Raw genomic sequence first — 15,593 nt, 5'->3', positions numbered from 1 at the left:
AACAAGCTCGTAACAAAACCAGCCAACACCACGACCACCACTAGTAGCTGCAGCCATGTTGCAACAAACCTCTTCTGCCAATGCTTTTCCCATGAAGAAAAATGAATATCAACGCACAATCCGCCTGGACACATGTATCGCTCAGAAAGTCCTGTATGTGGTCGGGACCACCTTGAAGACAAACCTGGGCAGGTATGCTGTTTACATCACTTACTAGACGACCGACACACTTCTAAAGACAATGAAAGCTGCATGTTTTTAAAGCTGTTTTTGATGGTCTTGATGAACTATTCACAATGACAAACTGTGGTGTTTATTACTTGAAATTGGAGAGAGGCTGTTCATTCTTACTCACTTAATTGTAACTTTGCTTTATGGTGTAATTTAGTATTTTAAACATGCATTCAGTTTTCATTGGGATACATCACATATTACAGTTCATAATTCTATGTCCAAAAAGCAGTTGGAAGAGGCAAACTTATTTTAATCCTAACGCCCCTAATCCTCCTATTTTTTTTTCAGGTCATACAATATTTCTCCCTATTTTTATTACATTATTTGGTAGTAATTTAACGTTTACAGATCAATTAATCAGTTAATAATTGTCATTTTACAAACAAAGGCATTCTCAATTATGCATATTGACATTTTTTGTAATACGGTTAGTGATAGAACTGTATATTTGTCGTTTGTTGTTTTTTTTTTTCTCGAGAACAAAATGCATTAATTTTCTACCGCTTGCCGGAGGCGAGAAGCAGGGACTGGCCGCCAGACAATCACAGGGCACATATAGACAAACAACCATTCACACTCACATGCATACCTATGGACACTTTGGAGTCGCCAATTAACCTAGCATGTTTTTGGAATGTGGGAGGAAACCGGAGTACCCGGAGAAAACCCACGCATGCACGGGGAGAACATGCAAACTCCACACAGAGATGGCCGAGGGTGGAATTGAACTCGGGTCTCATAGCTGTGAGGCCTGCGTGCTAACCACTTGGAAAAATAATACTAACTTTAGATCTTGGGCGACTTTACAGATGTCATTTATACATAGGTTGAACAGTTTTGGTCCCAGCAGTGACCCCTGGGGTATGCCACAAGATATATTTAAGCTTGCAGATCTTCCTGTGTGTGGGTTTTCTCCAGGTACTCCAGGTACGCTTTCCTCCCACATTCCAAAAACATGCATATTAGGTTAATTAGGGAGTCCAAAGGATGATTAATAATCATAAACACCAACATCTGAGTCACGCAACCAACTTTTGAAAGTCCATGCAGCTACAGCCACTGGAAGATGATCGGTCAGAGACAAAGAGAGGGAGGGCTGTCACATGACACGGTGTTGTGTCCACTAAACTGACCAATCAGACAACAGGGCTTAAGTCTTACACTAGTAGCCTCCATTTGTCACTTGTTCAGCTCTGTGCCGCTGGTCCAGTTTAGGTCAGGACCTGCAGAGGAGACACTGTAACACTATAGCGGCAGCCATCATGATTCACCCCCGGACTCTCAGAGTCGATTATGATAAAACTGCAAATATTGTATGTGTGGTGGGTTCCTCACTTCACGTGGCGCTGAACAGGTAGGTTTATGTTGCTGCAATGAGTAATTTATATTGTATGTACACTTACTCATGTACTGCTTTTTAAGTACTGCAGATGTCTTCAATGAAAGAGGTATTCATTGAACTAAAATACTGTATATGTTGATATAGTGTTGTATAACTGCACTTTGTACATCATACTATGCCTGGAACTGTTCCTACTACTTTATAGACTTAATGCTAGCTTTTGAATTAGCTCCTCCTAACAGTTACACAAAGTCAATATTATGTATGTACTGCAGATGAGCTGGCAGTTGTCTTTTTAAATACATTTTATCACTAAAAGGGGAGAGAGAGAGTCAACAAGCCATCTTTTGTCGCTGTGCAAACACCAGACACTTTGTTGTTCCATAGAATTGCATGTGTTGTTCCAAATGTCAGCCAACACAGCACATCTGAGTGAGACTGGATTACTGAGCAGGCACAAAATGGAATCACTCGTACGGGTCCACTCATGTGCACCTACTCCGATGGCATTCCCAGTGATATCGCATTCCCATGTCTGCCCACCAGGCCTGCGTGTCTACGGTCAATCATGCATTGCAAGGATGTTACCAGCAAGTCAGGGCACGTCTAGTTGCAAGCGTGGGGGTACTTCCCACCATACAATTGCTGCTTCAGAAAAAAGTGAGTGGAGAAACAGTGTTGGAAAATGTGGAATTGTTGAACAAATAAAGGGATGTTGAGGGCTTGAAGGCACCGCAGCAAGTCACATCAGGTTCTGCAACTGTGACTCTGGATAAACAGTCTTGTTAATTCTTTACTGTGTTATTATCGCTGTACATTGAACATGTAATCATAGCTTACCTGCATCTCAACACCTGCACCAATAGCACACCTGTATCAAAAATGCTGTTTTCATTTATTTTTGATGCTGCTTATCCTCACGAGGGTCGCGGGCATGCTGGAGCCTATCCCAGCTGTCTTCGCGTGAGAGGCGGGGTACACCCTGGACTGGCCGCCAGCCAATCACAGGGCACATATAGACAAACAACCATTCACACTCACATTCATACCTATGGACAATTTGGGAGTAGCCAATCAGAGCTATTATGATAAGACATGTTTCTATCAAGGGCTGCACGGCGGTTGAGTGGTTAGCGCGCAGACCCGAGCACAGCTAGGAGACCCGAGTTCAATTCCACCCTCGACCATCTCTGTGTGGAGTTTGCACATTTCCTCCCACATTCCAAAAGGGGTAGGATTTAATAAGCTTTGCTTCTTCCTACTCCTTTTGGACATGTGGAACTGTGAACTGATTATGTGATGCATTCAATTGTAATCTGATGCATGTTCAAATGAAATTAAACCATTACCATTACCATATTTTACATAAAAAGCTTAACGTCGTCCTCTCACCTAGACGTGAACTTTTCCAAATGCTTCATGTAAACATCAGCCTTTGGTCTAATCTGGCCTCATACTGCAGGTGTGCGCCTCCCAACTCCACGTTCTTCTCCGTGAAATGCACTCCCAGCGTCAAGTACGACATCATCCCGCCTCCCAAGGAGTCCTCTCATCTCTCCCCCATCACCCTAAATGAAAAGTCAGTGCTGCTCATCTCCATGAGCGGTGCCAGCCAGTATGAAAATGACAGCAAGGTAAAAGAGGACATAAGTCAAGTTCATTCATGACAGCTTTTTAAGCAGGAGTAAACATTTGCAAGACGTGCCGATATTATTTTAATGAATAGTTAATTACCTGAGGGCATATTAACATCAGTTTCATTATTTTGCAAGCTATCTGTCAGATACTACAGCCAGGATAAAGACATTTTGGGGAACGCAATCCTGCACCTGACAGCGCTTGGTAAGTTAAACTACAAGAAAACTAAAAACAAAAAAAAACTAAACAAATATTTAAGAAAAGGGTATTTGTTTACACATGTTAACAATCTCAAACAAATAAAACCTCTCTCTCATGCACATAGAAATCTCTCTCGATGTGGACGCAGACCGAGATGGAGTTGTGGAGAAAAACAATCCCAATAAGGTGAGATTAAATTTCCATTTTTTATATTTACATCAAAATATGTATTGGTATAATTTACACATTATATAAATATGCAATCATTATTATTCTATATAATATGGATTCGGGGCTGCACAGCGGTTGAGTGGTTAGCGTGCAGACCTCACAGCTAGGAGTTCAATCCCACCCTCGGCCATCTCGGTGTGGAGTTTGCATGTTCTCCCCGTGCATGCGTGGGTTTTTTCCGAGTACTCTGGTTTCCTCCCACATTCCAAAAACATGCTAGGTTAATTGGTGACTCCAAATTGTCCATAGGTATGAATGTGAGTGTGAATGGTTGTTTGTCTATATGTGCCCTGTGATTGGCTGGCCACCAGTCCAGGGTGTACCCCGCCTCTTGCCCGAAGCGACAGCTGGGATAGGCTCCAGCATGTCGCGGCCCTCGTGAGGATAAGCGGTACAAAATGAATGAATGCATGAATATGGATTCATACTAGGAACCATGATAGCAACGTGAGTTAAGAAAGCACTCATCTTGATACATTAATAGGTTTGTTTTTTTGTTCAAAATGTCTTAGGGATCTTGGAAGTGGGGGCCTGATGGGCACGGAGCCATCCTATTGGTGAACTGTGATTCGGAGCGGAGCTACTTCCAGAAACCAGACAATGAAGTGGACTACATCTCCAAGTTGTCAGGTATAGAAGAACCAGCGCAGAGTGCAGACCTCCACCGAGGCCAAACGACCTTCAACATGACATTCAAATTCATATTTGGCAGTAAACTTCCACATATTCCGTAGGTTTTTTTAGGTCATCACTGCTCCAAATACCTAAATGTGAACTTTTATCCAAAGCTCCACAAAAAGATACCTAATGTTGTGGCTGTCCTTACATGCTTGTAGACCTGAAGGACATGTCCGTGATGGTGCTTCGGACGCGCGGCCCAGCCAGGCTTCCAGATGGCTACAAGCTCACCATGCACATTTGTCAAGGCCACGCAGACGGTGTCAGAGTTTACAGGCCCAAGCCTCGTTATACTAGCAACTCCATATGTGAGTAAACCTGGAGTCATGTGACAACACCTGAAAACAAACATCTATGTTCTTCTTCCTTATGTAGCTGGTGTGGCAAATGAATTCGCCCAAGTGCTGTGCAGCAACGTCTTGTCCAGGGAGGTGCCTTACCTGGGGGGTGCAGCCGAGATGAACTTTTATGTGGAGGGTCTGAAGTTTCCTGACAAAGACTTTGACGGGCTCATCAGCATCAGCCTCAGCCTCCTGGAGCCCATATGCACAGTAAGACGGTCCTCTGTGTGTAGCAGCTGTACTGGTGGACCAGAATTGACAGAAAACTATTTAAGATGGATGTAAATGCAGGGCTCCATATGGGAGTTTCCCAGAGGAGGACTGATAATTATGTCCATCATTAGCATTACTGGTATACTAATGGCATTTTGCTAATGGGGTATGCTCGTGATGGGGATAACAGCGTTTAAAATAACGTTACTAACGCCGTTACTTTTTTCAGTAACGGGTACTCTAACTAATTACTTTTACTGTCAGCATAACGCCGTTACCATTTTCGACACACCGTTACTGAAGTCGCCTTAAAATACATCACCGACTTCATAACTAATCTGCAGCGCAGTGAGAATGTGATAACCATATAAGCAATGAGGATTGGCTCAGATTTTTGTAAAATTACGTATTTGGCCAATCAGAGGACTTAAGTGGGCGGGTGCTTAGAGCACATAATCAATGAGGATTGGCTAAGGTTTAGTAAAATTGCGTATTTGGCCAATCAGAGAACTTAAGTGGGCGGGTGTTTAGAGCACATGAGCAACGGGGATTGGCTAAGGTTTAGTAAGATTGCGTTTTCAGCCAATCAGAGAACTTGGATGGGCGGGTGTTTAGAGCACGTCCAAACAGCGTTTGCTAAATTGAAGTACAGCCACTACTTGAACCTCGTTGATGTCAAAGGTAAAATATACATTATGTCCCCGAAAAAAAACTTTGTCCACGTCTTGTGTGAGCAACTCAAACCCACAGAAACACCCGTCGACTGCAATAAATGCAAACCTCTGTAATGGTACCCGTCTTTGTTGTGGGGGAGGGTGGACAATAGTTACTTTTACTGGTAACTGGTTACTTTTGTAGTGGAGTAACTCAGTTAGTAACTCAGTTACTTTTTTGAGAAGTAGCTAGTAACTTACTTTTTTAAAGTAACATGCCCAACACTGCTGATATGACATTGTTATAGTTATTATAGCAAAGTATCTATCTGTTGACAGGGTCTCCCCGAGACTCCCATTTTCACAGACACCGTCATGTTCCGAGTGGCACCTTGGATCATGACTCCTAACACCTTAAGGCCTGTCGAGGTGTTCGTCTGCAGGTACAAAGTGTACTGACCATACGTTAACATTCAGCAACCCTATTTGTCTTTATGGTTTTAGAAACTAACTTTATCCTGAAGGTCTTTTAACTGCAAAAAATGTTTCATGAATACTATCTTCTTCAGTACCTCAGATAACTACTCCTTCCTGAAAGGAATGAGGAGTCTCGTTGCCAACAGCGGATACAAACTAAACATCTGTCATGAGTACATGAACAGAGGAGATCGCTGGATGCAAGTAAGTGTCAAACTAATGCTAACTTTGTGTCGGTTGAAAAATGTTTCCAGAGTCATAAAAATGCTCTCCTGTCACTCCAAAACGTACAGTAAGAACTACATATTTTTCACTAGGATGAGTTGGAGTTTGGCTACATTGACGCTCCGCATCACCGCTTTCCCGTTGTCCTGGATTCGCCTCGAGATGGAAAACTTTTGGACTTTCCGTACAAAGAACTACTGGTGAGCAGCTCTAAACGTTATTTTCATAGTCTATTAGGCTGAATTCCAAATCCCCCCCTTACACACAGTCCACAAGAATCAAGTGGTGTCCCAATTCTCCTTAAATCAACGGGAATGGTAAGTGCTAAGGGGCGTACACTTACCCCTAAACTCTTCATTTTAGGACAATTGGGACACCACTCGATTCCCGTTGATGTGAAAAACCTAAGGGTAAGTGCTAAGGGATTCAGCTTTAGTGTCCACACTGACATGAAATCTTCCGTATGCTATCGATGTCTTCAGGGTCCTGACTTTGGCTACGTGACGAGAGTGGCGCTTAGAAAAGATGTCAGCAGTCTGGACTCATTCGGCAACCTGGAAGTCAGTCCTCCTGTGACTGTGAATGGGAAAAAGTACCCACTGGGAAGAATCATCATTGGAGTGGCCTTCCCTACGTAAGTCGGGATCTCTCCAGAGCTCCGGACTGCATGTTAAAATGTGTAGCAAAGCCTGCTTTTTTACAGCGCTATTCTCCATGGAGGGGTGGGTGTATGCACGGTGCAGGCTCATCTAGCTAGGGGTGGGTCAGAGGTGGGATCACATCCATGAGGAAGGCCATTTTCCCTTCATTCATTCATTCATTCATGCATTCATTTTCTACCGCTTTTCCTCACGAGGGTCGTTATGTCATGAAAAGTCACAACATCAAAAGCGAGCGCTTGAGTGCAAAAATCCTCTTTGTCACATTTGGTGTTCATAAACACGCTCTCGAGGCACATATTACCGTGTACATCATAAAAAATGTCACATTTGCATAAAAGTGGACCTTTAAATATTAGACATGGCAAAAGAAAAATGATGAAGTATTTGTGTTTGTTTAAGGACGACCAAAGGGCGGAACATGACCCAAGTGGTCCAGGACTTCCTTTGGGCACAGAAGGTTCAGCAGCCCATTGCTTTGTTTTCAGACTGGTTGCTTGTCGGCCATGTGGATGAATTCATGACTTTTGTTCCTGCGCCTGACAGGAAGGTAAACATTAGCACCGTTAAACCAAAGGATGCTTTCATGTCCTCAACTACACTCCCATGCAGAGCTTAATTAACAAATGTACTTACCATATTTTCCGGACTATAAGTCGCACTTTTTTTCATAGGTTGGCTGTTCCTGCGACTTGTACTCCAGAGCGACTTATAAATGTTACATAAACACTGGACACCTTTTCTGTTCATGTTTATTTTTTGTGTAGCTGAATAACCATTGTGTTAGCATATCTTACACCTATTCAGCCTGTTCTCTATTCTTTTATTGTTAGAACTTGCCTTCCAAGAGGACGTAATGTCTGTTTTGGTTAAGTAGTTTGTAAAATAAATTTCCTGCAAAAAATGTGACTTATACTCCAGTGCGACTTATGTATGTTTTTTTCTACCTAATTATGCATTTTTGGCCTTGTGCGACTTATACTCCAGAAAATACGGTAATTCATTTTAACATCAGGGGCTGAATTTTGTAGACCAGGCGCAGGCGCAGCATACCTTCCAAGTGGCAAAGAGGGAGGATAGAAGGCGTGAGAGGGTTTAACACAGCCTAGTGTAATCTTAACCAATCAAATGAACCGCCTCTCATGTCCTTTAAATACACATCAGAGGTACATCACAATGCGCGGCGGTGGGAGGCATGGAGGCGTGGATGCGCAGTGCTGCGCCAGACTGAAATTTGCAAAGTGCGCTGGCCACACCCCGTTGGCACGGCCATGCACTGCGCCTGCACAGTCTATGAAATTAGAGCCCAAAATGTTATCAGTCACTTTGAGACTTGAGACCTTGAGAAATCTAGGGGTCTCAGATCTGAACTTTAATAACACATCCAGCAGCCTTTTATCACCCAAAATACATTGTTACACTGTTACTGTAGACTACAGGCTACAGTAACAGCCTTCTCACCGGGCTCTCTAAACGACAGCGGCTGTACATTCAGAATGTTGGTACTTGAGTCCTGACGAGAACCAGGAAATATGACCATATTAGTCTTTGGTGACCATAATATAACCATATTAGTCATAATAGTCTTTCTATTAGGCTTTAGGAAACTGTTTCTGACAATACCAATGCCACGGTTCAAACTCTCAGTGAGCATCTTATTAAGACATTGTCTCATTGGCAGGGCTTTCGTCTGCTGCTGGCCAGTCCAGATGCAGGCTACAAGCTCTTCAGAGGCTTGAAGAACAACGGTCACGGCCAGGCCAGACTCTTTGAGGGTAGGTCTTTAGTTTATTATTTCATCATCATATACTTCCAGACACTTATCTGAGGGATACTTCCTCAAAGGTCGCAGAGACCAAGAGCCAATCACAGTGGACGACATACTCGAAGATGCAGGCTTCCAAGCTGAGAACAACTACGTTCAGGTGAGTCCACTTATATACTCAAAAAATATGAACTATACTCAGTGTGTTTTGTCAATGTACATTTCTAAAATCTCGTGTACCGTCTCGCCATGTGAACCGACAACCTCATGACACCCGTACTCTTTCATATGTGCAACAACATGATTTGTGTGTCTTCCAGAGCTGCATCGACTGGAACCGAGACGTACTGAAACGAGAGCTGGGCCTCGATGACTCCGACATCATCGACCTGCCCATCCTCTTTAAGCTACAGCAGGACGAAGATAATGAATACAGAGCTGTGGCATTCTACCCTGACATGGTATGTTGGGTTTATTGGAGGGTTTTACCTGATTGAGATTGGCTGATACTGATCACATGGATTAACTGATTGGTTCCGATGTCCCCCTGCAGCAAAGACTAAACACTAAATTTAATGCCAAACAACACAAGACAGTTTTTAACGTCGACAAGACACTGATCACTTACATTTCCAGGTGAACTTGATCGTCCTGGGCAAAAACCTCGGCATTCCCAAGCCGTTCGGTCCAAAAGTGAACGGCCGCTGCGCCCTGGAGGAAGAGATGAGCTCTCTGATGGAAGACCTGGGCCTCAGCTGCACCTTCATTGATGACTTCGCCTCCTACCACCGGCTTCTTGGAGAGGTCCACTGCGGCTCCAACGTGCGAAGAGAACCCTTTGACTTCAAATGGTGGAACCTGGACATGTGAACTCAAGTGTTTGAGGTATAAGCCACCACCGGTTGTGTAATTGTCGCCTTTGTTAAACATCTTTATTTACAATAAGCATTTAAAGCAATATGTACAACCAATTCTTTTTTTTTTTTTTTTTTTAAACAAGGGCATCAGCTGACTGAACAGACAAGAAGAGAAATACAATCATTTACAAACAGAGCGCTGAAAAAAATCCAGTCCAAACTGGTCTACTTGGATTTGAACAGTTAGGCCAGACACATCGAGGTGCTATTGTATTCAAGCCACTAGGGGGCGCAAGAAATCAATGCTTTTCGTCTCAAGAGTTTGACCTGAATCATTTATCAGTGTTTCTGCACATCCCTTTTTTTTCCCAACTGTCAATCATGTGTGCCTGCTTTATTTCATCACTGACTCAGGGTGCGTTCACACTTGTCATGTCTGCTTCAGTTAAAACCTAAAACATACTCTGGTGCTTTTCTTCTGTTGTTATGGTTCATTAGATCAAATGTGAACGCCACCCTCTGAGCACGGCCTCGCCCGATTGAGAGATGGGCTTTGGTCCTCTTGTAAGTGAACTGTTGCTTGGTTTGGTTCACTTGAGGTCAAATGTGAATGCTTCAAAAAGCATGCGGAATTGACGAATAGGTTAAAAGAAAATGCATTGGTGTGCTTTCGGTGTGTGGCAATTTGTAAATAGAGTTTAGAGGTTTCATGAAATCTACACTGGTAAATGGAGCACAATATAAAAATATGCAATATTTCAATTACGTCACTTAATAGGTCAGGAAAGCTGACTTTTTTTTAAATGAAAGGATGTGGGGGCACTTTCATATTGTTCACATTGATTAAACACACCAATTCAATGTAGGTCAAGATATACAAAGTTGGTCATTAATAATAAAGACAGGTGACAAATCCCCCTATCAAAATTTTTTCTTATTTTATTTAGATTTCTGGGGCATGAATGTCCAAAACCCATTCAGGAGTGACCCCACTGGAAAGTGAAAAAATATCTGCACCATCCACTAGGTTGTCTGATTGACACTAAATCCAATACACATCATTATGGCGAGGAAGAAAATTATGGCGAGCAAGAAAATCATCAAAAAAATGTTTATTTTTTTGTTTGTTTATTTTCTGTGTGGCCCTAATCTTCCTCTGTTGGTTGTTTTATTAATTCATTCATTCATTCATTTTCTACCGCTTATCCTCACAAGGGTTGCGGGGGTGCTGGAGCCTATCCCAGCTGTCTTTGGGCGAGAGGCGAGGTACGCCCTGGACTGGTCGCCATCCAATCACAGGGCACATATAGACAAACAACCATTCACACTCACACTTCATACCTATGGACAATTTGGAGTCGCCAATTAACCTAGCATGTTTTTTTTGGAATGTGGGAGGAAACCGGAGTACCCGGAGAAAACCCACGCATGCACAGAGAGAACATGCAAACTCCACACAGGGTGGGATTGAACTCGGGTCTCCTTGCTGTGAGGTCTGCGTGCTAACCACTCATCCGCCGTGCAGCCGTTGTTTCATTTATATGTAAATCATTCCACGAGCCAATTAAAAAAAAAAAATCAGCTGCGAGTCTCAAATGGGCCACACTTTGGACAACCCCTGCATCCGTTTTTACTGTGCAGTCTTCTGTCCCATGACAAAAATAACAATATGAACGCAAAGCAAACTGCACCAAAGTGCACACTTTTAGTGTCTTTTTTTTATTTTCCAATCCACAAGTGTGAACGCAGCCTTAAAGAAACCGAGATAAGGGGAAGGGGAATCGCTGAAGCATCAAACCCCGATTTGCAAATAAACAGTGAAGCATGATGTGCCATGTGTGTGTTACATTCAGGGATAAAGACAAGCTCTCACCTGACACAATCATCGTAAAGGCAACTTCAAGATGAGTCACAGTGTCGTTGAAAAATAGACAAACAACCTTAGCTTGTCTTACGTCGCAAACATATCCAACATTTTACACATGAAGTTTAAAAAAAAAACTACACTGTACTGTATGTGGTTTCAATAAAACATTAGGCACAGGTACAACATGGCACCAGAGGACGTTTTGTTTAGTTTTTGTCAAGCGGGTTGACACCATGTACAGTACACACACACACGTGCGCCTACGCACACACACACACACACACTCACACAAACAAACAATAACCGAGTGACATTTGGTGATTTCAAATGCTTGTTGCTGGTTGAGGCACCACAGTAGACATATTTGGATGTATTTTCATAGAATTATTGGGATTAAAAAATGCTTCGACTGTCATTCAACCACCACACAAATAGCCTCAATCTAAAATGAAGCATGACAAATACTGCTGGTTGCTGAAAAAAAATGCTTGTTAAATAAGTCAGGGATTCAAAACCCTCACAACGGCCAACTCACGTGACAATAAGATGTGAGATCTCCCGTCTCTTGACTTTTCTTCCATTGCTCTCGCTTCTTTTCCATCCCCCCCAAAAATCTAACTAGGGTGGTTGCTCACTGGTCGGGATAGGCCAAGCAGATTTAATCTGTCGAAGCAGACGACAAACAGTAGTGATGCTGTGTGACCTTTAAAGAAGGACTTTGAGAGCCGGACTCAAGGCAGGATGTGTCCTCGGAGTTTCTTCTGGCGTCTGTCAGGACAGGCGGCGGATTCCGAGCCAAATGTTTGGAGGATCTGGCTTCAGAGTTGACCTCTGTCAGTTGAAGAGGCGACGCAACCTGTCGCTTGTTTCTGACATGTGGTGCCTCTCGAAGAAATGCTGTGACAGAGGTAAACAGGAAGTGGAATATTGAAACATATCTTAAAATAAAGTCATCTCTGGACTTGGGAGTTGTACATTTTACTTCAGCAAATAGGCCAACTTGGCATGATGTTGCTGTTAAACTGTGAGTTCATTCTAGCTAACACAACTTAATGTTATGTTCTCTATCACGTTGGACAAGTAAAATATAATGCAACAATTATTATAACAATATAACAATGCAAAGTGCATACTCAAAATCCCACTTGCTAGATCTAGCGGCTAGATATAGTAGAAACAGTCGTCACCATTGGGTCTCACCTGATAATGGCGTCAATGTGGTGAGTCAGTGGCATGTAGCTAACAGTTCTGTGTAAAAAAAAAACAAAAAAAAACGTTACAAGTTTACAACATCTTGGGCTCTAATTTTGTGGCACAGCGCAAGGTGGCGTAACGTGGCGCAGCCCACGCAGTGGTAGTTTGGTTGTGTGCACAGCCAATTTGGTAGACTGGACTGCGCCGAGATGGGTGTGGCGGCGGCTCTGGGGAGGAGTCCACATTTTCAGCTTGGTGCAGTGACAATTTCGGGACAAAACAACCCACCAAAAGGTGCGGAGAAAACTGGTCAGCTTCGACCTGGTCTATTAGTGGCGCAGGCGAAGCGCAGGCGAAGCGCAGGCGAAGCGCAGGCGAAGCGCAGGCGAAGCGCAGGCGAAGCGCAGGCGAAGCGCAGGCGAAGCGCAGGCGAAGCGCAGGCGAAGCGCAGTGTGCATTATGGTAAATTGGCTAACAGGCGAACAGTACAGACACGTTACCAAGACAGATTTTTCAGAGTGTCGCGCACATTTCAGTGGAAAAAACAATAACAGCAACTACTATTTAATGTAAGCGTCTGAACCAGTATTCTGAATGTATTCTTTTTGTATTAATATTCCCATCACATCTAAGACGTCACGCACAAACTCAACCTGACGGCAGCTGAAAGTACGATGCCAACCAGGGCCGACTCTACAGTGTCGCTGGGCGGTGCTGCTCACAAAATTTACAAAGTACACTGGCCACACCACGTTGGTGCACCTTAGGCGTGGCGCAAAGCAGGTGCGCCGCACCTGCGCCTGGTCTACAAAATTAGAACCCCTTATGTCAACTTTGAAAAAGATCTTTAAATGTGGAACTACTACATATTTGCTGCATTCAAGACTGACTCACCGAGAACTTGCGCTCCAAGGGGGGGCGCTCTGACTTTGGGCAGCCGTCTGTGGTTTTAGACCCGGGTCCCTTCACACTGTCGGTTTGATGCTGGAGGCGACTGGCTGCAAGGTGGGTAGAAGAAAGATCTGTGGCTATTACATAAAAAAGAAACTACAAATAAATTAAAGTGTATCATTTGTGATTGTCCGAACATCTGTTGTGGAATGGAATTTCCTCACCTGAGAGGCCGCCGTCATCCAGCGAGTGTCTTGGCGTCATGGCGGACACGCTTTCCTGCAGGAAGACACACAAACTCCAGTGTGACATTTTAGGTAGCCTAAAATGCAAAAGCAGGGCTGTACGAAGGAGTGGTTAGCGCGAATGCCTCACAGCTAGGAGACCCGAGTTCAATTCCACCCTCGGCCATCTCTGTGTGGAGTTTGCATGTTCTCCTCGAGTTTTCTCCGGGTACTCCGGTTTCCTCCCACATTCCAAAAACATGCTAGGTTAATTGGCGACTCCAAATTGTCCATAGGTATGAATGTGAGTGTGAATGGTTGTTTGTCTTTATGTGCCCTGTGATTGGCTGCATGGCGACCAGTCCAGGGTGTACCCCGCCTCTTGCCCGAAGACAGCTGGGATAGGCTCCAGCACCCCCGGTGACCCTCGTGAGGATAAGCGTTTGAGTTTGAGTAGCAAATGTGGGAATCGCGGACATTTCATGAAGAAAAAACACCTTTCCCAGGCTTCGCTACACATCTTAAAACAAAGCCTGGCGCTCTGTCAAGTATGATGTTCCTATTATGTTGTATATGAATTATATTGTATATGTGACACAGGCATGGGCAAACACAGCTCATTAGCATTAAAGTTACAGACACAAAACAACTCAATCCCAGCAGGGCTTACTAGCTTGCTAAATTCTGGTTAGCACACCTCCGAATCGCGATTGTGGGACCTCAAGACACATTTAAAATAGTTAAGAAATAGGACCATTATGGTACGTTTCAGCACCTACCAATCCGGTGTCGTACTCCTCCTCCGCCTCGTTCTCCTCCACTACACTGGCAAAGCTGCTGGCGTTTGAGGAGGAGCGGGAAAGGTCCTGAGCCTCGGGAATGGATGGTGCCCTGCAACACATGGCCAAACTACACACCTACGTCACTTTGACCGCTCTTAAAAACATACACCATAACATGCTCAGGCTCGCTCAGCTTTCCCAGGAATATCATAAAACGAGAGCAATATTTTATCTACCTGTTCTTGGCAAGAGGGAATTCTGGGGAGCTATGACTGGAAGAGTTGTCGGACTTATTTTCCTGTAAGAGCAGGCCGCTGTCCGATGTCCTGTGGGTGCAATGTGACACCTCGTGGCTGCAGAGTGAGATAGAGATGTCAAGTCAGTGCTTGTGTTGCTGTGAGAGTGTTGCTGCAAAACACGATCGATTTGTTGCAAACGTTCCAAAAAGTTCCAAAACTCAATTGAATGAGACGCAAGAAAGATACTTGAATACCTAAACGCCACAAATAAATAGAGTGGAACCAACAACAAGAAAGCCCTGCTCTTAAAATACACCTTCTACTCTTAGTAGTTAAATAAAGAAACACCTGCAGTCACTTGCTGAGGCAATACAGTAGTCCAGATGTGTCCAAAGTGTAGCTCGGGGGCCGTTTGTAGCCCACGGTTTCGTAAAATGTCAGTCCCTCAGACTGTTTGTAATGTCCTTATTTCATTCTCTGATGGGCTCACCTCCTCTCTTGGACCTCCTGGATGTTCTCGATGCCGATGGCGCTGCTGCGGCGGGAGCTGAACGGACCACTCTTCTTCCTGGTGGGGCTCTTCCCAGGAATGATGAGTGACTAACAGCCGGAGGGGGAGAGAGGAGAGTCAGAAACACGAAACAACGTGGATGACACCACATACTATATACACAACATGCTGCTTTCACAACTCTACGTCAGGGTTGAGCGAGTCAATGGCAATTGAAGAGAGAAGGCTAGCAGCTGGACTTGATCGATGTGCGACAACAGTCAGTAGATCCAAAAGTTGTCCTTTCTGTCCAAACAGTGTAAACCAGGGGTGGGCAAACTTTTTGACTGGTGGGCCGCATTGATTTAACAAAATTGGCGGGGGGGGGGGGC

The 15,593-nt window shown here is 44.0% G+C and overlaps 2 protein-coding genes across 17 annotated transcripts in view; one reads left to right on the top strand and one right to left on the bottom strand.

The window, feature by feature from the left end:
* The first annotated feature begins 26 nt into the window (after nucleotides 1–26).
* Nucleotides 27–12,327, top strand: padi2 (peptidyl arginine deiminase, type II). 4 transcript variants are annotated; one of them, XM_058055958.1, is made up of 18 exons: nucleotides 1,441–1,588; nucleotides 2,123–2,236; nucleotides 3,039–3,210; nucleotides 3,349–3,418; nucleotides 3,540–3,601; nucleotides 4,159–4,276; nucleotides 4,483–4,632; nucleotides 4,700–4,875; nucleotides 5,871–5,974; nucleotides 6,101–6,212; nucleotides 6,326–6,433; nucleotides 6,716–6,867; nucleotides 7,295–7,442; nucleotides 8,574–8,667; nucleotides 8,738–8,817; nucleotides 8,978–9,118; nucleotides 9,294–9,542; nucleotides 9,658–12,325. In XM_058055958.1, exons 3-17 carry the CDS (start codon nucleotides 3,175–3,177, stop codon nucleotides 9,525–9,527), a joined length of 1,785 nt encoding a protein of 594 aa, XP_057911941.1. In that variant the 5' UTR covers nucleotides 1,441–1,588; nucleotides 2,123–2,236; nucleotides 3,039–3,174; the 3' UTR covers nucleotides 9,528–9,542; nucleotides 9,658–12,325. The 4 variants fall into 4 exon arrangements, with proteins under 4 accessions (XP_057911939.1, XP_057911938.1, XP_057911940.1 ...); XM_058055955.1 differs by lacking the exons at nucleotides 1,441–1,588; nucleotides 2,123–2,236 and adding an exon at nucleotides 28–192 and having other exon boundaries at nucleotides 9,658–12,326; XM_058055957.1 differs by lacking the exon at nucleotides 2,123–2,236 and having other exon boundaries at nucleotides 1,407–1,588.
* rap1gapb (RAP1 GTPase activating protein b) overlaps nucleotides 9,576–15,593 on the bottom strand; it is an 88,811-nt gene continuing 82,793 nt past the window's right edge. For 12 of the 13 annotated variants that reach the window (XM_058055947.1, XM_058055946.1, XM_058055950.1 and 9 more), the window contains 7 exons: nucleotides 15,202–15,311; nucleotides 14,709–14,825; nucleotides 14,470–14,599; nucleotides 13,691–13,745; nucleotides 13,470–13,603; nucleotides 12,582–12,629; nucleotides 9,576–12,278 (listed from right to left, as the gene is read on the bottom strand). In XM_058055947.1, the coding sequence (XP_057911930.1) occupies nucleotides 12,621–12,629; nucleotides 13,470–13,603; nucleotides 13,691–13,745; nucleotides 14,470–14,599; nucleotides 14,709–14,825; nucleotides 15,202–15,311 (555 nt within the window). In that variant the 3' untranslated portion in view covers nucleotides 9,576–12,278; nucleotides 12,582–12,620. The remainder of the gene's footprint in view (nucleotides 12,279–12,581; nucleotides 12,630–13,469; nucleotides 13,604–13,690; nucleotides 13,746–14,469; nucleotides 14,600–14,708; nucleotides 14,826–15,201; nucleotides 15,312–15,593) is intronic. The other variant, XM_058055942.1, reaches the window with a different exon arrangement.

This window comes from Doryrhamphus excisus, chromosome 18, assembly GCF_030265055.1.
Source record: "Doryrhamphus excisus isolate RoL2022-K1 chromosome 18, RoL_Dexc_1.0, whole genome shotgun sequence".
NCBI classification, from domain to species: Eukaryota; Metazoa; Chordata; class Actinopteri; order Syngnathiformes; family Syngnathidae; genus Doryrhamphus; species Doryrhamphus excisus.
Note: the sequence above shows the minus strand (reverse complement) of the source record. Positions and strands in the feature narration are given on the sequence as shown.

What these genes read in the sequence shown, in the direction of transcription:
- padi2 (XM_058055956.1), top strand. Translation starts at nt 56, where the DNA reads ATGTTGCAACAAACCTCTTCTGCCAATGCTTTTCCCATGAAGAAAAAT. An exon ending in AGTATGAAAATGACAGCAAG is followed by an intron (nt 3,211 to 3,348) that starts GTAAAAGAGGAC and finishes TTATTTTGCAAG; the next exon opens with CTATCTGTCAGATACTACAG. An exon ending in TTATACTAGCAACTCCATAT is followed by an intron (nt 4,633 to 4,699) that starts GTGAGTAAACCT and finishes TTCCTTATGTAG; the next exon opens with CTGGTGTGGCAAATGAATTC.